The sequence below is a fragment of the Colossoma macropomum genome, unplaced genomic scaffold (genome assembly GCF_904425465.1).
Source record: "Colossoma macropomum unplaced genomic scaffold, Colossoma_macropomum, whole genome shotgun sequence".
NCBI lineage: Eukaryota > Metazoa > Chordata > Actinopteri > Characiformes > Serrasalmidae > Colossoma > Colossoma macropomum.
In genome coordinates, this window is record NW_023494796.1 from 15,865,743 (window position 1) to 15,888,786 (window position 23,044).

General features: G+C 39.0%; 1 protein-coding gene across 3 annotated transcripts in view; it reads right to left on the reverse strand.

The window, feature by feature from the left end:
* tll1 (tolloid-like 1) overlaps nucleotides 1–23,044 on the reverse strand; it is a 74,431-nt gene that overhangs the window by 49,106 nt on the left and 2,281 nt on the right. For 2 of the 3 annotated variants that reach the window (XM_036582941.1, XM_036582942.1), the window contains exons 2-3: nucleotides 22,312–22,629; nucleotides 1,116–1,226 (exon numbers count right to left, since the gene is read on the reverse strand). In XM_036582941.1, coding sequence (XP_036438834.1) covers nucleotides 1,116–1,226; nucleotides 22,312–22,489 — 289 coding nt within the window. In that variant the 5' untranslated portion in view covers nucleotides 22,490–22,629. Of the gene's footprint in view, nucleotides 1–1,115; nucleotides 1,227–2,800; nucleotides 2,998–22,311; nucleotides 22,630–23,044 lie in introns of those variants that run through there. The other variant, XM_036582943.1, reaches the window with a different exon arrangement.

Sequence of the window (23,044 nt, forward strand, 5' to 3'; positions counted from 1 at the left end):
CACACCAAAGCCCAGCTAAAATATACAAGTAAAGAGACACACAAACGCATCCACACAAACTATCTCTCGCTCTCTCGTAGATATGCACACACACACACACACACGCACACATACACACACACTTTGGCACTCTTCAGTGGAGTTATGAGAAAGAGGTTCAACAGTGAGGGAGGATGTTTTCCTAGACAACGTCCGTCTGACTCCACTTAACACACACACACACACACACACACACACACACACACGCGCACACACACACACACACACACACACACTCACACAAGCTCACACATACACACAGTCATGTTTCCTCTCTTCCCACCACACTCAACCCTGCGAAACACGTGGCTGGTTTGCTGATGCTGCTGCAGAGGTGAGACAGCGGCATTTATCAAGTCTAATCGCCCAAAGCCTTAAACTCCCTCGATATCAACTCCCGACCTGTAATCAACTAAATATCATCTACCACATTACTCAAGCCCTCTAATCCCTTTATATCACCACATCTGCCTCACGACTCAATATACTGTACACACTAAACCTCGCTCATCAATCAAATCCACAAAGGCCTGAAGATCCCCGGCTCAGAGGTTCTGAGGAAACTCTTAGGAGACTCACAAATACACAAACACACCCACCGTATGCAGCATTACTCAAACTTTCCCAATAAGAGAACCAGTACTCATTACAACTCTTTGGTTAAGTAGACGGATACAGACTGTAACCGTTTATACACCACAGTCCAAACGTGTGGAATCACTATCTATCTATCTATCTATCTATCTATCTATCTATCTATCTATCTATCTAGCTCTCTATCTAGCTCTCTATCTATCCGTCTATCTATCCGTGTCTGTATAGTTATATTTCTATCTATCTATCTATCTATCTATCTATCTATCTATCTAGCTCTCTATCTAGCTCTCTATAAGAGTTAGACTGTTTAGTAAGTAATTAATACATCTTACACTGACAGGGGTGATTCTGCAATTATTCTGACTGTAAAAAACTGTAAAACTGTGAAAATATAACTGAGTAAATGATCAGTTATGCTTAACGTCACTGTTGCCTCGTTTCATCCTCCTGCATGATGAAGGCTGAGTCGGCCGTCTTACCTGACGTGTGTCCTTGCCTCATGTGTGTTTGTTGCGCGAGGTCTATCGTCCTGTCGACCTGAAACATCTTCAGATCCTCCTCGTCCAAGGCAATATCTCCCCAAAAGACCGCTGGAGAGAAAGAAAGAGAGAGAGGAGGGGTATATCATTAGAACAGGATACATGAAAACACTCTTTAGTGTATGAGCACACGCACACAGCCATATACACCAACTCACACACTCTCACACTATCTGGCATAGACATAAGATGCTGATTTAAGTGTTGGCAGATAATACCTACCCAAACACTGTCCAGAGACAGCTCAGTGTTGTTATTGGTTGATGCTAATTTGAGGTTTTGATTTAATTGACATGACTAAGCCACAAATTACAATAACAAGAGACAGCTTGAGCTATCCAAACTAACTCTTACCTCCACACACTCCCACACACACACACACAGCTCCCCTGAGACAGTGTACACAGCCTTCAGGTGCTGATTTAAAATGTGCAAGCTGGTCACTGCTGACATCACTTCTAAGCCAAGGACGAAATCATAATTAGCTTTAGCACTGAAACTATTCATAGAGGTATAAAAAAGTGGGCATTGTACGTGTGTATGTATATGTGTGTGTGTGTGTGTGTGTGTGTGTGTGTGTGTATGATTTTGTCCTATCCAAGGACACACAAAGACTCTTGCAGTTGAAACACTGGTTTTCATTTTCTACTCTAAAATAATTCCACACTGCAGATGCTTAGGGCGCTTGTTAACTTCTAAAAATACGCATCACTGCTGTATTTTGTGGATAATGTTCGTTTATGTCCTCTCTACAAAACCGGTGTTCATAGAGAGCAATGGGGTAAAATAAATTCAACAAAGTGGCTTAATATAGCCAACATCAATCCATAAAACACACTTAGGTCAGCCTGGATATGACTGGGACATGCCTATATTGGACCACTCGTGTGCACTAACCTTCTTTTTTTATGATGTGCTGTTGGGAGTGAGCTTTGCACAAACGTCGACACTATGTTATGATTAATTCCACCTTACTAGAGAAAAAATTCCATTGATATCAGCTGTTATTGTTTTTAAAACAAAGTTGTTACAACTGGATATACAGCATCTTGGAATGAAACTCTTTAATGACAGATTGTAGTCCTTCTGTTTCTCTGCATAGTTAGCCCCCCATTTACCCCATTCATCAATGATCTGGATGCCCATACAGGGTTGAACTTAAAATTCTGAGTTAAAAATGACATAATTGTACTTCTAATAAGTATTCATTCCAAAAACTAAAGCAATTTGTGGTTTCAACTGTGAAAAAAAAACTGGATCAGCATGTAAAGGGTTTGAATATCAATGTTCACTGAAAGGAACCCAAACCAGCAGGAGCTCATGAAGACATGTACGGCTGCAGACACAAACGTCAAAACTGGAGGCGAACTAATTTATTACCAAAAGGTCAGGTTTGATGTCTTTGTTGTGATGTTTTTTGTATTAGCGCAGCCTTTCATCCTAGCACATGTAACAATACTGTCGCAATTTACAGCCTTGACCACCACAGGACCACCACCCCTGAGCAGGACCACTCTCAGCACAGCAGTGACACCAACATATGAACATGACAAAATACGTCTAAATCTAAAAACCTAATAATTGGTGACCATTCATTCGTATATGTGTCTGCAATTTTGTCCTACCCAAGGACGAAGACTCCAGTTAAAGGTTAAAACGTTCTGGACATTGTGTATGAGGCCAACATCCCATGAACTTCCTATTTCACTCTTCCCAACCCCAGCCCTGTTCTGACTTTGACCTTCCTAGAATTCCGACTTCATCCTAACTCCCTTCCCACAAGACTCCCGCTATGGTACGCCCCATAGACTTCACCCAGCTTATTCCCAGCCACGCCCATTATATCATCATGTGTTCTTAATTTAGCCTGTCGCCAAGGAGATCATAGAGATGGCTATGATAGAGAACATAATGAAACTCCACAGTGTATGTGTATGTGCACGGATAACGTTTGGCAGGTATACGGCTCTTTAACCTTGATACAGAACAATAAACAATGCAGGCTACACTCAAGTCCATCTCAATTGTCTTAAGTATAAATGAAACTGTGTGTATGTGCATGGGTGTGTATCCATTCTTCATTCTCTCTGCTCACACAATACCCTGGCCCAGTCTCGAACAGCGCTCCCTATTAGATGGGTATCAGTGTTCTTCGTCTCTGGGGAGTCTTTCTGTTCTCATTAGACACTGATCAAGACACAAAGGCCATGGTAATACCCTCCATTAAGAGCTAATTATAGCTGTAATCACTCTCCGTCATACATCCTCTTCAGCTGCCATCTGTGAGAGCGCTCGCTAGCAGCAATTATGATGATTTAAGCCTTCGCGGTTATAAAAACTCTAGTTGGCAAAATTTGTATTTTGGCTTTGAGATCATGCATTTTGGCAGCTATAGACAAATTAAAAGGCTTTTGCCAATCGTGGTCTCTAAAATAATTTCCATAATTGAGCTAGGGCTTTGGCCTGTTGCGTAACCGCTGTATCATCCTAACATCACATGCTGTACTGGAGTGCCTCTGAAATCAGTAATCCTCACCGGGCTAAAATGACAGTAAGGCTGACCTATCGACGTGAAAGGTCCGGGAGAAAGATCTATAGATGAATAAAGAATGCATGAATCCATACGCCTATATAAAGAGATTCAGCGGAAGCGCTGAAGCAGCGCTAGTGAAATGCTGAGGTAACGTTTCGCCGTGGCTGGAAGAACACCGCAATCACACGACTATAAACAAACCAGTATCGATTTTAGTTTCATATAATCGAGCTATGAAAGTCACACCTGCATAAATTACACCTGCAAGTAATACACAGAGGAGCGATTTCCCATATCTTCACTGTCCGAAAAAAAAGTAGCTTAGTTTTATATATTTTTTTATTGGATATCGCAACATCATCACATCCAAAAAAGTAGTTCCTACAGCTTAGAGCAAAGCAGCCATTGTTGTTGCTTTGCAGCAGGTGTTCAGGGGATGAAACAGGTATGGTACACTATCAGATATAACAACACAGGTAGAGAACTTTTCGACAATCAGAGCTGGGCTTCCCGAAACCATCTTAACCCCTTAAAATCTCAGGCTTATTACATACTAAGACTTATTATTCAGTAACTTCAGGGACTTCGGTGTAAACTGGCTGAGCTATTCTTAGCCTATGAAAGTGTTTAATAAAATTTTGGGTCTGCCAGTTGGCCCTGGCTATTTAAGGGGTTAAAGATGATTTTTAAGCGGAAGAGCAAGCATCACACTGAACTCTCTCTGAGTTGTAATGATCTAAAAACTAAGATGCTTTTGGGAAGCTGGACCCTGAATGTTGAAACTGTTGGTATGTCATTTATTATGTTTTGGGTCACTCAGAAAATCTGACACTTGTGTAAATTAGTCAGACACTTGTGTAGGATCTAACTAAATTACAATTACACCCTAAAGTTCCTTCTATTATTTTCAGTGATTAAAAATCATTCTGAATTAGATTCCGAGTCCACCTACAATGACTTTCAATGACGACACGTCTACTTTGCCTCTGCAAAAACAATTTTCGCATTTGCATCAGTGTGACTTTGAATGACAACACACCTAGTTTGCCTGTGCAAGAACGATTTTCACATTTGCATCAGCATGTGCTCGGGGCGTGAGCTTAACATCCTGACCACAGCTGACCAAACGTGGCCAAAAAGTCAAAGCAATGATGTAATGAGAAATTTCCTCAGAACTCTCCTTCAGCCCTGAGTCCACACAAACAATGAGAAAGCATTTGTTATTCTAAAGTTGTTTGTATAAGAAGATCATGCACATATGCATACAAGAAACTCAACAGCAAAGCCCAATTTTTAACACCTACTTATTGATATTAGTTGAGGTTATAATAATAATAATAATAATAATAATAACATTATTATTATTATTAACATTTTTAGTGATTACTTTCTACTACTTACTACTTTCTATACTTTAAATGAAACTGTCAGTTTCTTTGGGCAGCTTCTGTTTATGTTCTTTATGAAAATAAGTGAACCCATCCTCTACAGGGAGAACAAACTTCTGCACATTTTCATACACAATTCCAGTTTATTTGCTGAATTTATCCCCTTAAAATCCCAGGCTGACTACGTACTAAAAAAATTATTATTCAATAACTACAGGGACTTGGCTGAGCTACTGGCTGAGCTATTCTTCGGTTTATAGAAGTGTGTAATAAAACTTTGGGCTTTAACTATTTAAGGGCTTAACATACTGGGACATAAGTGCTCAAACGTTTGTATACGACTGTATATACTGAATGTATTTGCTACATATACAGAACTAATATACACACTGAACTTCTTCAAATACATACTAAAAGTTTTCAGTATATATTGTTTTTAGTGTAATTGAAGATTTAATGCTTTAAATTGATCTCTGACCATTTTCAAATCCACTCTGACATAAAATATCTGACTCACATATTAAACTCAGTTACAGTTCATTAACAAGCCCGGTACAATGTAGCAGCCAAACTAAATCTTCAACAAAATATCATAATAGCCAGGAAAAGTAAAAACACCAATTATAAATACTGCTTTTACTCTTAATTCAGCAATGAAAATCTCAGACCACTGTGAGCTGGTGGGATTGGAGGAAAAAAAAACCCTTTCAGACTTTGTAATCTGCGCTAGAATAAAAATTGTTTGGGATTATAATCTCAGTCTCCAGGTTGGTGCATGACAGAGGGAGATGTGTTTTAATCTGAGCACCGCAATATCCGCAGACCAGATCCTGTATTAAAAACAGAGATTACTCTCCAGGTCTAACTGTCTGCTTCCAAATGAGTCCCGGAAGCCCCCAGAATCCTTCTCACAGAGACCGTTTTAGGAAATAGACATTTGATTTGATTTAATTTATGACAATTTTACATGACATTGCGTAACATTATAAATTGCTAAAATTATTTGGGATGATGTTACAGACTCATTTCCATTTAGTCCTCGGGTTTTTGTTCACAATGATAAGGTTCACGTGAAGGGGTAAATATGAAAACGAGGGGTTCATTTCAGGTTTTAACCTATGCGTGCATGTGTGCGCGTGTGTGTGTTATTTAGGGTCAGACAGCTGGTTTAATCCACGAGGGCTTCTTTAATCATATGTTTATCTGTCTCCAAATACAGAGGGGGTAATGCTACTGGTCGAAAGAAAATTACACACCTCGTCCTTCACACAGAGCCACACACAACAAACAAATCACAATATAACCCTTAGAATTCGTAGTTATCATCACCAATAACAAAAAGGAAAGTATATGAATTTTTTCTCACTCGTAGCTCATTGAAACAAGCAGAGAAACTGTGTGGGAAGCACAAGCAGGAGATGTTTGTTTTTTAGACGACAGCAGTGGCTTTTAGAGGGTAAAAGCTGAAAACGTGTTTTATTCTTTAAAAGGCCAGGGACATCAGTAGGTTTTCATGTCAAATGAGTAACGGAGGCTGCCTCTACATGACGTCTTTCCCCTTCAGTGGACGATGTGCCAACAAGTTAGTTTGTAAGAGAAATATGTCTTTACTGTTTTTAGACTGAGCTGACATCAGCTACAGCTAACCTAGCGAGAAAACCACTATGGCCACACTATCTCTGCCTTCTCATTCACGTCCTGACCACTGCATTCACTTTAACAAGCTTGTGTTTTGGAGTAGTAGAGTAGAAAGTTTTCAAAAGTGATCTATGATGTGTTTTGTCATGAAACCCTCCATAAATGCAAAACTTTATACACTTTGGTCATGTTTTACATGTTTTATTGATGTTCAGAAATTTTCCACAAATTTTCAGTGAATTATTTTTATTTATTTGCTGGGTTTAACATGCAGGAAAAAATTAAACATACAATATAAAATGTGCATAAAGTTTTACACAGGCCACATGTTATGTTTTACTGCTTTCTTCAATATGTTAAATTCAGCAAATAAACAGTAATTGTGCTTTAAAATGTGCAAATGTGTAAAAAGTTCCCTGTAGTGGATGAAACTTATTCAGGCCGATGAAGAGAAGCAGGAGCTTCAATTTCAACTCAGGATTCACTGCCTGCTGTTTTGACTGTTTAGACATTCACACCTCTCCTCCCTTTAATGATGTCAGATTAAAACCATGTGTGACTGACCAGGGTGACGCATGCCTGAAACACACGCAGACACACTCACAACACACGTCAAAGTCTCATAAATGAGTATCGAGGGAAAAGGAGGAATAATTGTGCGCTTCTGTTAGTCAGAAAAACGCGTAACTAAAGATCTAAGAAACATGAGCAATGGATGTGACGCAAAGCACTCTGGGTAGGAGCCAAGCACAGTTCCTTAGAGGTCTGTCACAGGAAGGACCAGAGAAAGACGCATAAACACACACACACACACACACACACACACACACACACACACAAAGATGAAATACATCAACACACAAAACACATATGAATCCAATCAAAATGTTTGTCAGACTTTGTCAGGACAAAAGCTATAGCACACTAATGCACTTAGTCTTCACTATCAGTACGCTAACAGTCTCTCTCTCTCTCTCTCTCTCTCTCTCCTCTTTATCTCGGTCACCATATCCTCACTAACTCTCTGTTTATGTGTTCGTGTGAGGGTGTTGTGTTGAGTTGTTGTCGGTGCTGCATCAAAGCTTGGAAACCCTTTAACACGTCGGGGTGTTCAAAGCTGTAATTGCTTAATTAGTGAAATGCATTCTGGGAGGAAGCGTGCATGGAGAGCTGACTCATGCCTTTCCGCTCCAAAACAAACAGTCGGCGAGCGGAGTGAAGCGCTGAGTCGGGAATATTTGGGAATTTTTCGGAAGCTGGCTGTCAGGCCGGAGTGCTCCTGGAAAATCCTGTTTAAACTCCACTGTCCAGCTTCCCCTTCTGCCCTGACCATGACCGCACACACATTAATGCGAGCAGACTTACAGAGATAGTTCAGACAAAAACCTACACAGCACATCAAATAGACCAGAGAATGTGGCTTCTGAGTACGACATCTAATGTTTTAGCTTGATGTCAACCCAACATTGTTTTTTTGACAGATATGTGTTGATTTCCAACCAAACTTCGACGTCTGTCCAATGTTGATGTCAAGCCAACAATGGGTTTTGACAAAAAACTCCAACGTTAGATGCTCTCTATTGTTACTGTCTGAACGAAAAACGAGGTTTCGTCTAAACAGCACGGCTATAAAAACGAACAAATTACATAATGTAGTAATACAGTAAGTCTGAAATATAGTAAGTCTGAAAGTTATACTGTCCATTTAAATAGATAACAAGTCATACAGTGTCAGAAACCATATAAGCGAGTCTATTTGAGATTACTTAAGATTTGAGATGAGATGATTGATGATTTAGACAATCTGCACAGTGCTAATCAGAGGGTATAAGCTGTCATGACATGTTGGCTACATTAACCTCGTAGCTCCAGCAAAAAAGCAAACTTCAGACTCCAAACAGGATGTGGCTGATGGACTATTTTTCGAGTGCATTTGCTTTTCTGTTGCTTTAAAGTGCATTTTATGCTTAAAGGTGGGTTTACAGGAGAGTGAAAAAACTTAACTTTTAATGGAAATTAATGTAGAAATGATTGATTCTAAATAATTTTGGCTTATTTCTGTTGGTCCATTTATCATGAAATTTTGACACGGTGTGAAGGAAAGCTTTCAAACTAAAATGACAAAAATAGAGGTACAACCCAGCAGGCACCAGACGTCAATTTGAGACAGACAGACATTGAATTTTAGTTGAAAATGACAATTGGGCTGACATTAAAACCCAACATTAGCTTAATATCAAACTCCAACATTGGAATTTCGGTTGGAAATCAAAGTCATATAATCGGATGTCTGTCAAAATACAACGTTGGGTGGACATCAAACTCCAACGTTAGATGGTAGGAGTTGGCAGCCATAGCTGCGGAACTTGATTAGCATTCGGGTGCCTTGCTCAATGGCATGTCAGCCGCAGACAGGAGGAGTCAGGGTTAAAACTGTCAACGCTATGATTAACAGACAACTCACTCTACCCATTTTCATTTTGACTTAAAATTCAACTTCTGTCCAATGTTTTGAGTCCAACGTCTTTCTGACATCAAACTGATGTATGTGTGCACATATGTGCACACACACATATCAGCGCTGTTGCCGTCACTATCTCCAAAATGGTATCTTTACCGAAGGGAATAGCATTCTTAACTTTTAATGAACGTTAACGTAACAGGATTTCTTTGTAAGTCAATTTGAACCATTTCTGTTGGTCCATTCATCATGCAATTGTAACACAATGTAAAGGCTGACTGATGTTTACAGGAGGTGCAGGTGGGGAAACCCAATATTATCACATTTTACCTCCCACTCCCAAAACTCCCATCCATCATCGAGCAAAAACACGGCTAGTTCAGCGACCAACAGCATTGTAAAATGCCATTATCTGCTGAAAGGAGCATGTCAATCAGTAGAAATAGTCAGGACAGCCCTAAAGTGTTAAACAGCAGAACTATTGCCGGTAAACATCTGAAAGTCCATGACTTAAATATTTGCTTGTGCTACAGTTACCTGCCACAAAATATGTTGCTGAGTTGCTGAAGTTAACAAACAGGCACCTTTATGTTAAAGAGCAGACACACAGGACTGCAAGACCGCATTCGGCTTTCTCTTTCACTCCGCATGTGTGTTCTGCTGTGTGTACAGTTTTATTATGAAAACAGTCTTTTGTAAGGGGCATGAATGAGCGAGTACGACAGAGAGAGAGAGAGCGAGAGAGAGAGACTCTTCTCCAGCTAAGTGGCAGGATGCAGCCTACCAGGAAGAGATAAGTGCCTGAATGAAGTGGACTCACACACGAGTCCCTCTCTCTCTCTCTCTCTCTCTCACACACACACACACAGAGGGAAATCAGTGTACAAAGAGATGGAAATGTGTTTAGTGCACTCTAATGGCATGAGATAAGCACCAAGCCAAATATTCACACTCAGTTTTCCCAAGAACAACAGAGGCAAAGACTACCAACCGTTCAGGGGTCACTTCCACCTCGCTCACACAGAGAGATGGTACGACACATGCACATACTGTATGCACACACAAGGTCACATGCTTGCACTCAAGGAAATGTCCAAGAAGCAGAAGCTGGACGGACCAAATAAGAATGCTCTAGTATCTCATTTAATCTTAAATGATCTAAATCTAACGACTTAATCTTATACTAGCATTTTCTTACATCAGATTCAGTCACTTTCATTGAAATCAGTTGTAAATGTTCCTGTCAAAATTCTGGAAAAACTTTCCTTATTTTAACCGTCTTTCACATTTTAACATAAAACTGAAGACATCAAAACTAGAGATGGCACAATAATACTCTTCTTTTATGATGCCAGTACCAACGTGCAAATCTGAGTATCGATCAACACTAGTATTAAAACCCTGGCCAACACCATTCTCATATTTCTTCCTTACAACTGCTTTGAATAAGCTAATAGGAAGCCCCAATTACTGCCACCTGTGGTGTTCCACAGGGGTCCGTACTTGGACCACTTTTATTTAATATTTATATGCTCACTCTTGGTGACACTGCTGATGATTCCAGAGATGTTATAAAGGAGAAGAGTGGTCAATGGTTGAAATATCAATGGGAAAGCTTGTAACGCTCAACATAGCATACGTCTGCAGAGAAAGTTCTGCCCTTCAAGAAAAAGAGAACTCAGCTTGCCGGTTACGCCGCAAGTGGAGAAAAAAAACCCTGGTTGTGGAGATTTGCACAAGGGCAGCAGTCAGAACAACCTGAAAAAACACATAATTTTGTATGTTACTGAGCCAAACGCCACAAACTGTTTATGAGGTTTCTGTCAGATTTTAACAGTGGTTTCAAATATGTTTTTGAAATGGTTTTTATTGTTTTCTTCTCTCCCCTTTCAAATAGAGAGGAGTCTGGTCTTGTATGGCTGGAAATAACTGCCCAGCAGCGTTACAAGGATGGTTGCCGAGTGAACAGATCTACCTGTAAGGACTTTGATAACACTTAAATTTACATCTTTACAATCTGCTTTGAACTTAACCTGCCTAATCTGCTTTAGACTTAACAATTGTTTACAGGATATTAAATCATGGATGCATATAAGTTTCTTTAAACTTAACTCTGAAAAAACTGAAAAATCTTTTATCAACTCAGCTCACTGTGTTACCCTGTCTGTTGACAATGCTAGGCTTACTCCATCTGTACTCTATATCCCATATGTGACTCATATGTTAATATAATTGGACAGGCTGCATTCTTTCATTTAGGAACAAGGCCATAATTTGTCATATCTTATATATGTAGATGCTGTAACTACGTTAATGAGAAACTGTGCACATTTGACTTTTCACCAAAAGTGTCAGTTCTACAGAGTCTTGAAGACCTAGTGAAACCTCCATGTCAGCAAATTACAGGGAAAAGCCTCTGCTGTCAACGAACCACAAAAGTAAACCCATGGAGTTCGCTGATGAGGTCATGTGATTCAGCACTAGCTTTAATCTGCGCTCTTGTTTTGTCTGCTTTACAGTTCACTTCCACTTCACTGTTTTTTTCCCGCATGACAGTGTTGTTTTGTTTTTCCATACAAACACTTCAGTGTAAACACACACATACACACTAGACCTGTGCCTCATGATGGTTAACCACATTACCACGGTAACAGCCTTTTGTGACAATAAAAACTAATTTACCACAAAACTGTCATACATTTCTTGATTTATTTCATGCAAATCACAGTAAGTTCTAAGACCACAGTGTCAAGTTTCAGACATCAGACAAAACAGCTTCGAGTCGCAGGATAGTCGCTGTCAGGTTTCAGCTCTTGTATAATTTGACAACAGGCAAAACGGCACAGACAAAAGGCATTAAGCTAAGCGGCTACAGCCTCAGGTGGTAAAGTTTGTGTGGCCTTCACAATTCTGTTCTACATTACTAGATTAATTACAATTTCATGGCCAAAAAAATACCAGTATTTGAGACATGCAGATCAACTCTGCTTTAATAAGCTTCCACCGCCACACTTTGATCATGTGATACATCTCTCCTCTGAGCAGAGCTTGTAAACAATCATAACATGCAGAGCCACAGCACGGCAGAAGGAGGAGCAGGCAAAGAACTTTTTGTCCTAAGACCAGACTTAAAACTCATGAAAAATGCTCTGACTTAGGAATACATTTGTGTTTGCATCACAAACTGCATGTGTATGAAGTAAAAGTCATAAAAGAAGACTTTTACTTTGTTTAAAAACCTGGTTTTCTTTAAAAAAGGAGTTCATCAGAATACTAATGGGCTAACAGGTACTATTCAGAGTTAGGCTTTAAGTTGAAACATTTGCTGAATGATTCACTGTAAATTTGGAACATATACAGAGTTAAAAAAACAGTTGCAAGTGTTGTTTGTCCAAAATCCACACTAATTACTGTAGTAATGAACCCAGCGTGGAATAAAAGTCTCCATCATCTTTAGCTTGAAATCTCTGGCTAGAAGAAATGAATGTTCTTGTGGGTGTTTTTGATAAACAGGAGCTACTAATAAAGTAACAGTTTCCACATCAAGCACAGTTATGCCCAGTACTGCTATATTTTATGTTGGAGTAGCTCTTGGTAAAGGTTTCAACTCTCCTATTGGTTAGGACTTCAGGAGCTGAAGAGAAGGCCTAATGCATTAGATTAGGCCCCAGCATAATTATGAAGCGACAGAGGAATCAACCAATAACATTTTGATTTACAATAGGTGGAAGTAATTCAATCTCGGCTGAGTCTTGAACTGGCACAATTTGAAGGCTGAGCTCTAACAGTCATGGTTTGCCACTGCATTAATGTGCACACACATTAAGGTGGGTGCGTCCACTAAAAAGCATTCCTACACAGGTGTAATAAACACATGCTTTAAAAGATGCAGAGTGGAGGAGATATATACAAGATAGTTTACAGATAAACAAATTAAGTCGTTACAGATAAGGAGTCAGACTGACACTGAGTCCTCCCACACGAATTGGCATGTTTCCGTGTGTGTGAGAGTGTAATAACAGTACTGACATGAGACCTACTCTTAGAGCATCTCCCTCTCATTAGTGCAGTAAAATACCCTACCATTAAGGCAGACACGCACCTCTAAAGCACATCCTAGAGTAAACGTATATAAACTAGGGTGCTGTAATCATGTGAAATCTGCTTTCTGACTACACACAGCCTAAGACGAGACTGAGAACAAGATGAGAAGATGTTTGCAGAAAGTTGATAAGTGGGGAATGAGATGGAACAGAGTACAGAGATGTGGAGGTAGAGAAGGATACAGGCAAGATGGAGAAATAAATGAACGTCCAGATAGAGAAAAAGACAGACAAACAGGCCAGGGATGACTTCACCTCTTAACATCTTTAGTTGCTTTCCTAAGGGATGTAAATCTCTGACCATAGAAATGAGAGACCATATCTTTCCAGTTCTTGCATCAACTAGTTATCAGGCTCCAAAGGTTCCTTTCTTTGTTTTTAAGATTTACTGTGGCCTGCACCCCAATATATCACTGATTGTCTTAAGCACTATTCTACTAGGAGAACATTCAGATAAATTGCTTCTGTCTATTTAAGTGAAAAGGGAGACCATGGCTTTGTCCCAAACCATGCACTTCTACGCTTGCCTACTACATTAATCAATGCACTTCTAATGGTGGTGCACTACTTTTTACACACTATTTAGTGCTGTAGCATGAGATTTGGGACGCAGCCCAAGTGTTTTTTTGTGGCTGCTCCTAAATTGTGCAATAATCTCCTGCTTTTAATTAGGTTTTCTCCCAATATCGACATTTTTAAATCCTACTTAAAGGCCCATTTGTCCTTTAGGATGTACAGCTTTGTTGTAGATTTATGGTTGTGTTTTCCTTGTGGTTCCTTTCTGTTGTTCTGTTTACTATTTGTTTTTATTCTTACAATTCTATTTTATTTTACCACTGCTGATATATTCTCTCACACTATTGTCCTATTCTTTACATTTATTGTTTAGTAATTTTATTTTATTGTATTGTATCAGACTTGACTTCAGAACAATTTAATTCAGGTGTGATTCATTAAGAAACATCATGAAATCTTGAACTCTGCCAAGATTCATTTCAATTACAAATCTTTGGGAAACAAATCAGTGCAGCATAAGATCTTAAATTCCACCATGAGTCAGTTCAGTTGCGAATCTTCAGGAAATGATTCAGTGCATCATGAAATCTCAGATTTTACTGTGATGCAATTCAGTGATGAATCTTTGAGAAACGATTCAGCAAATCATGAAATCTCAAATTTCTCCAGAATTTAGTTCATTTACAAAGAACACAATTCAATGCATTACAAAATCTCAAATTTCATCATGATTTGATTCAATTACAAATCTTCAGAAAATAATTCAGTGTATCACTAACTCTTACATTTTACCACGATTCAATTCATCTTGATTATCCTGGTACGATTGTTTTTCTACCAGTTATTGTTAAAAAAAATCATTGAATCACAATGGTGCCTGGATTATAATCAAATATAGTCAACATAGTCTAAAACTTCTGCATTCAGTACCTTCAGATTGATACAACACAGTATGAAGTACATTTCCAGCCCTATTCTTTAGGACACATCTTAGTGTAAATTTGTATAGCCTGGAGAGCTGTAATCACACACTCACACACTCACACACACACGCACACCCATTAAGCCCTACCTCAGGTGTGTTTGCGTTCCTTTACTCTCAGCTTTGACTCAAACAAGGGGGCGTGGGCATATTCGCATAATCTGAAAGGATTGGTTATTCCGTAGCACCAGGGTCGTTATGGTTACAATGTCTTAAGATAACTGTGACAGATAATGCACCTTAATGACTGTATAATGACACAAGCCCATTACTGGCCTATTGAAACTAATGTGGCTTTTTAAGTAAGCGCTTTCTGTAGATACAAACAGACGCCCCAGACAAAGCATTCTCCTTATTTATGGGCCTGGAATGGACCATTAAGCCATTGTACACACTGAGGCCTGTGTGTAAGCCTACACTTCAAGTCCTTTATCACAGCCACATAACTTACATTTGTCTCATGGTAGTTACTGAATAATTCAGAGTAGTCACCGAGCAGTAAGTCTTAAGACATATAACTGAATTTTAAGCCTAAAGTATGAACAGTGAATGCAACACTGGGGTCAGAGAAATCAGTGAAGAAAGTGCTAGAGAGACAGTGCTGAAACGCTCACTCAGCCAGGAGAGTGGCTAGTGTTAGCATTAGCAAGAAGCAGATCGAAGGGGTTCGATGGCTTGGCTGTTTTTAGGTTGTCAGCATTTAGCCCGGGCTGATTTGCAGAAGGTGGAAAAAAATCTAACTGTGTGGCATTTCAGAGACTACATAATTCCCCATAAATGTGGACGTGTATAGTGGCTAATATTTTACTTCTTTGTTATGCCGCGAAGCTAAGAGTCTAATGTAGATAAAAAGTAATAGAAGCTAATACGCCATAAATTAGCATCGTGTAAACTGCATCAAGTTATTCAGTAATTTCATAGCTCTTCGTAGCTCCAGCTGAAAATACAGAGCTCACCTCTGGTCTCAGTTGGACAAGACGTTATCAAAACAGTTTGTTCGCAGAACTTTCTGATGATAACGTAAAAAGAGCAGAAACAAAGTGGAATCTGAGAAAGCAGGTGTGAAAGATGAATATGGGTTTGATTCCTATTCAAAATACCAAAACCGTTCTTTCTCACACAAGGTCTAATTTTTCTTTCAGTTAGTCTAATAAACTTTGAAGGGACAACTTGAAGATGGTACTTTTATACTTAATGTGACTAAGAAACACAGAAATGGAAGATGGAAATGTTTAGCCATGTTTAGGAATTACAGTACTATATAAATGTCTTAAGCAGCCATGAAAACTGTTTAAACCTTGTTTATCTTTGATAGTGAGTGTGATCCTATGAGTAAAAACACATCATTACAATAGATACAAATAAACATAAATACAGTAAAAACTAACAAGAATTTCTTGTTTCAATAAAGTTCTTGTTTAGAAGAATACCAAAGGTTTGATTCTTGACTTCCCGGTGTCGCTCCAGCCATTAACCCTTTAAGGCTGATGCAAAAAAGAGGCTATTTCTGACATTTTACCTACACATTTATCTGATATGTAAAGAATGTGATCTACCAAAGCCATAAAATCAGAGATTTTTATTCAGTTTGTGTCACAAAGTACATTTTAGACCATGAATATGAGCCATAAGTTAGATTGAACTAATCAGTAATAAGCTCTTACCAATCAGAATTCTGTTCTGAAAGAGCTTGTGCACTCGCTTGGAAAAAAAATGGTTCATCCAATACTAAAGGAAGCCTCATGCATATTTTATACAGTGATAGACTAAATGGTAGCTCACAGAAAGCCCCGGTTCTGTAGGCTGAAAATGATTTGCTATCGCCAACAGCAACATACATGCAACAAAACTCCCTGGGGGCAGATTTTAACAAGCAGCTTGCTTTTTTGTTGGGGGGTGTATTTTACTACTAGGCCCATCAGGTTTATGCGGTTAAATTCCATCAACAGCACCTCTGATTTAATTGAATGAAGGATTGATTAGGTGAAGCAGGTGCTGGATGGCAACTGTAACTACTAGGTGTCCTCAAGAAGCGCTTTAAAATAATTTAAGCTTTAAAAATGCTTATAATAAACACATTGACATACATAAAATCACATTGTATCACTTATTTGTTTATTCTAGTGTTAGTGTTTTGAACAAAGGCTCTGATTAACAGATTCATTATCACTTTCTCAGATGCCTCAGACACTTTGGAAAGTACTGTACACCTTAACTGTACTGAATGAACAGTGCTGTGGGGAGCAGTTAGTGATCTGAGTATCGCCCACCCTCTCCCTGAAGTGCCATTATCAACCATGGCTGAATGGCTGATGAATTTCAAAAATATTTTCAGTTTAGGAAAAACAGGGGTCCTCCCTACGGCTGCCTAACACACTTCTACACACACACACACACACACACACACACACATACGCACGCACTCCTCCCAGGAGAGCTGCATTTTGATGCCATAAAGTAGAAAAACAGCTCAGTGGTTGCAATTTTTTCACAAACACAGCTAAATTTCAACCACAATACACACACACGCACACACATACACACACATGTACACATCATGTCTGTGAGTCTGTGTGTGAGTCTATCATTAAGATCATATGGAACAATTTGGAAACAGTGATAAAAACACATAAGAGTTAGAGACATTCTTAGATTTACACAATTACTGAATGAACAATATACAGAAGAGGGAAAGAGAGAAAAAAGACAGAGAAGAGAAAAGAAAAGAGAGGGAGAAAGGGAGGGAGAGAAAGGAGAGAGTGAGAGAGACTGAACAGAGCAAGAGAAGGAGAGAGAGGAGAAAGGAAGAAAGGGAGAGACAAAGCATTTCAGAGGAGTGTAAGTACAGACTGCATTTTAAACATCTGTTCAGTTTTGGGTGGAGTTTGGTTCACACACATGCACAAACATCAAAAAAAGAACAGAGGAAGAGAAAGACAGCACGTTACAGTCTTTCAGCTCCTCCCTGTGCACTCAGATCAGGACTTTCATTGACGTCTGTAGTACTGTAGCCAAATTAGACTAAACCTAAACCTAAACCTAACCCTAACTTTAACTCAGTAACCAAAAGACAACCTTTCTGCTCTTTTACTTTTACTAAAAAAATGTTTGAAAACAGCAGGTTTTCTTGTGAGGATCAGCAAAATGTCCTCACTTGTACAAAACTGTGATGTGTTCTCATCATCATAATAATGACAGATATAGTCCCCACAAAGTGATGAAGACAAGTACACAGAGAGACTTACATTCTCTGCAGTGCAGACTAATTAAAGGCCTGACCACACCAAGTATGATTTCTGTAGTAGTGGAACCGTCACACAAAGTCTGAGATCTCTTTAAACACTATGAGAACGCGGGAAGAAAATGGAAAATTGATTCCTTGAGTAACAGTGGCAAATTTTTTAAGCACTGGAACTAAAAATGAAAAAGGACAAATGGTTTTGTCTTTTTATGAGGTTAGGCCTTAAAACCAATACCACTCCACATCTAAAGTTGTGTTTACTTTATGACAGAGGACAGAAGGCATCAAACTCCACAACTTTCAACCAAGCCACGATGGAATCAGCAGCGCGGTCAGAGGAACATTCTGTCAAGAGTTCAGTTTTTCCAACTAGATTAAAAATATTGGGTTTTTTTTGGGAATACAAGCACTGAACATGCATATCTGACATCCAGGTTTCTATTATTTTGCGCTGAGTTTAGGTAAGGCGTGTCTGAATTTTTGTCTTGGGGCGAAGGTTTGTGATGGATCGAGAGTGAAAAGGACAAAACAATACACAAATAAACAAGTTAGGTAGGTTTTTATAAAGTATTTTTATAACCTTACACTGTGTTATGTTAGAAAAATGCTTAGAAGTGCTAAAAGCATTAGAGTTTTGGCTAAGCTAACGATAGTAACGATAATTACTGTCATACCAACCCGCATTAATATTCAATATTTCACACTCCTTTGGAATGGAACATTCAGCTGGGAAGTGTTTTCTAAATACTGACGATGTCCTTTATACGCTCAGAAAAGCATATTGTGGCATAGTTTATCACAACAACAGTAAATATCATCATATTGCCCAGCCTTACACTAAAGCACCATATATACAGGTATTCCAGTACCGCAGTGAGTCCCATATCGTTGAGGGTTTTTTCAATGGCAACATGTTAACGCAGCATAAGCCTGTGTACAGCTGTCCAGCTGTCTATCACATATAAATAATAATCTGCTTTACAGCAGCAGCATCACATTTCTGTCTCACGCTTACACACGTGTATGAACACACAGAGCCATACGGCGCTCACAGACGCACACAGGACTCTGCAGGTCAACCACACTGAGCTTCGTCACTCTTTACAGCACATTCTGTAACAGTAATAAAACAGCCCCATCCACCAGCTTCAGTGTTCAAGCAGAAAAAGCTTCAACTTCAAATCAAAAACTTCAACACAAAAGCTGCACTTGTCATGTGTCACTTTTCACGAGGTAACCAATCAAAAAAGAGGGCTGGCAAAACTGAACTGGAGAGTGAACACGGTACCAGATTCACACAGATACGCTAATCTCCGGTGACTGACGTTAGCTTCTTATTTAAATTTCTGTTCCACCCTAAAATTGCGGAGCAGTTACACGTGGTACACAAGTCTCCATGTAACTGCCACCTCATTTTAGGTGGACGAGAAATGAGAATAAGAAGCTGACTTCAGCTTCATCTGATCTCTATCTGCTGTACAAGACCTAGCAATCAGGGGGCTGTACCACTTGAAGTGGGGGCTGCTCAATTATTACAGATATACACTTGGATGTAACATTTATAGTTTCTCTGAACGTTCGTGTGCTTATGAGTTTGTACATAGGCTCACAGTAACCGGTCCAATCTCCCGATCACCCTCTCTACCTTTGCGTACCTTCCATTACATTGTTATCCGTGAGGTTTTAAAGAGGTATGATGCTGTGTTAGCTTGCTCCTTGTGGTGTTCACAACACTTGCTAACATTGCTAATGTTCACATAGGCTGATTAGCAAGAACTAAACCTGGCTGTGTCATTTATTCCTGTTTTTCTTCTCCAAAAAGGAGTACAATAAGGAGGTAGGTGGATGATATGATAAAAATATTATATCACGATACTTCAAGACGTTTTCACGATACACGATATGCATAACCATTTTGTTTTTCTGAGATTTGATGAGGTGGAACAGACAAAACGAAACCTGTAGTGCCAAACAAAAAAAATACTATAATAAACCTAAAACTATAATGATTTGTATTCATGTTTCACAAACTGCCCAGCACCAAATCCAATTAAACCGGACTAATTCTCCTCTTTTTGTAATGAAACATGCAGTTAGTCAGCGTTCTTTAAGTAATAATCTTATCTATGATATGCTCAGAAAAGCATATTGTGACTTAATTTATCACAATAGCAATAAAATATTGTCACTAAGTTATGATGAAGTCCCTGTTTGGCAGTTGTGTCAATGGAAAATGAAGGTGTGAGACCTGAGAATGTCATTTATCAAGAGCAGATACACTCAATATTATTTAATAGTATTTAATTAATATTTATAGGTCAGTGAACTTCGCTGTGATGAATTAAAGCAGTGACTCTGACTGCAGGGACAGACGTGGGCCGGTTGAGCACGTGGCCTCAGGAGCCACAGGCTGAGTGCCAAGAGGAGGGAAACCGTATTAAAGCTGAGTCTGTCAGGAGGGGGAGGAGATGGTGTGATGCATATGGTACCATTAAAGGGCCAATATCATGGAAAGAGTTGTGGTATATCAACACTGTTAAACTTCTGAAATGTACTGGTCACTCTGCAGTCCATGCAGCCTGTTTTGAATTTAGTGTTTTTATAATGTCATGGAAACAAACACACTGACAAACATCTGGTAGTTCAGCCTACAGCAGGTTTGCCCCACCCACTCACACTGAAGTTATAAGGAGTGTTTCAGCCTGAACTGCTTTTTGAATGAGGCACAATACAGGGCAGCCATTAGGATTAGAGCTTATTTACATATATGAGCTCCATTTTGAGGAAAATGGTCATTTAAATGGTCATGTAAAAATTTATTATGACTGTATTTGGTACAAAAAACAAACAAATGTCATAAAAAATGGTCTTCGAGAGAAAAAATGAAGCACAAGAAAAATGTAGGATATGGTTTCTTTCATATAAAAATTAATAAACATTAGTTAAACATTAATAATATGTAAACTGATAGATTGTTCATTATTATTAAAAGCATATTGTTGCTGTCAGAAACAAAACCTTGTATCTCTAAAAAAAAGTTCAACTTTCAATGTAAGTTAATATAACAAGATTTTATTCTAGATCATTTTTGACCAGATCTGTTGGTCTATACATCATGGACGTCATACAAAATGTAAACTGCAGGTGGAATTTTTAAATTATGAGAAAATGACAAAAATGGAGAATTTATGCTTTAAGTTATGCTGTTTCATACATTCATTTATGCGATTTTTTGACAGTTTTCACTCTTTCGTATCAAAGCAGTCTGAGCACTGATCTAAGATCAGTTTTTGTCTTGAGCCTGTTTACATTGATATGGATACACTAATCCAAGATCAGCTCTTATTTTGATGAATATGGGTCCCTGATTCGTGACTGAAGTGTCATGAAAAACAAAGAAAGAGAACTTTCATGTATCAATCGATTGTTAAAGAAATAAGTGCATCACAGGACACACATAAACCTTTTTTGTGTATCCAATACCTGGTATCGGTATTTGGCCAATAGCATTAGATACTGCAGAGAAAAGAGCAAAAGACTGAACCTCATCTGAGCCTGAAATGGCACAACTGCCTTAAACAAAGTGAAGTAGGTGCCAAGATAATAACAGTAACAACATGTGGCTTAGCTTTAACATAAGAATGAGTATCTAGCAAGCGCTGTACTTGTGTTGAAGGGAAATTCCACCAATGTTTCAAAATCTCTGCTTATTTACATCACTAAGATGCAAACAAAGTCATTCAGAGTGGTTTGATTTGACATGCGTCATTCAAAGTTACCAAATCAAATTTGTTCACAGTGGAGGTGATGGGAACCAGACGTCTGAAGAGTTTAATGCCTCTAAAAGCTCCCTCCCAGAAAGTAAGTGCTTAAGAGTACATTGCCTGATGCCTGAGACGTTTTTGTACAATAGCTTTGAGAAAGTTTTGACCTAAATGTATTTTTACAAAGCCATTCATGGTGGAGAGGCACTTTCAGGGCATGACTGAAGTTGAATTCAAAGAAAATGTTTTTCAGATATTCTAATAATGATAACTACAGCTACTTTGTTAACAACATCACATATAAAAACACAGAGGAAATGTGTTGTCTGGATATCAAATAAAACAGAAATCTCTGTACACCAGACGGCGGAACCCCTGGTTCCCATCACCACGACTGTAAAGAAGTGTGAGTCTGTAAAATTCCCTACAATCAGCCATTTCACATCAAACCACTCCGAATGACTGAACGACTGAATTATGCAGAAATGTAGAAAAATGAATGACTCTTACCAGCCTTGCAGGGATCTTTGTAGTCTATAGAGTCCGTTTTCTCCTCTTCATAATAGTCGTACGTGTCTTCGTAGTCTAAGCAGCTGTTCACGGACACTCTGCCCCAGAAAGTGACGCCGGCCAGCAGCAGAGTGACCCAATGCATTTTAGTGCTCAGGGCTGAGCGCACACAGTCCATCTGAAGCTCAGAGCACGGGGGGACTGCAGCCGGGCCGGATCATCGGGCCGGTTCAGATGGGGCTACAGCTCACACACACTCTCACTAATGCGCTCTGAGGGGGGCAGAAGAGGTCCTCGATCTGTCCAGGACACGCAGGTCTGAGACACGTGCAGAGGGAGGGGGGGGATTCAGTTAGTTTAATATGTTTCATGTACAGCCTTAACAGTTCATTTTACAGACTCAGCAATGTTCAGTATGTTATTTTAGTATAACATAATTAATCACATTACCTGTCATGCCAATAAATCAGATTCATTTGTTAACTTCATCCAGAAGAGGATCTGAAACAAAACTGAACTGAACTCAGCTAAACTAGGCTGAAAGTAACTGAACTGAATGTTATTCTATTCAGTTCAATTCATGCAAACTGAACTGAAAAGAACAGATCTGAACTAACCTGAATTTAATTTAATTCACTTTGATTCAGTTCAGTTCAATTCATGTAAACTGAACCAAATAGAACTGAACTAATTTTAAACTACACTGAACTGAACTGAACTCACTTTGTTTCAG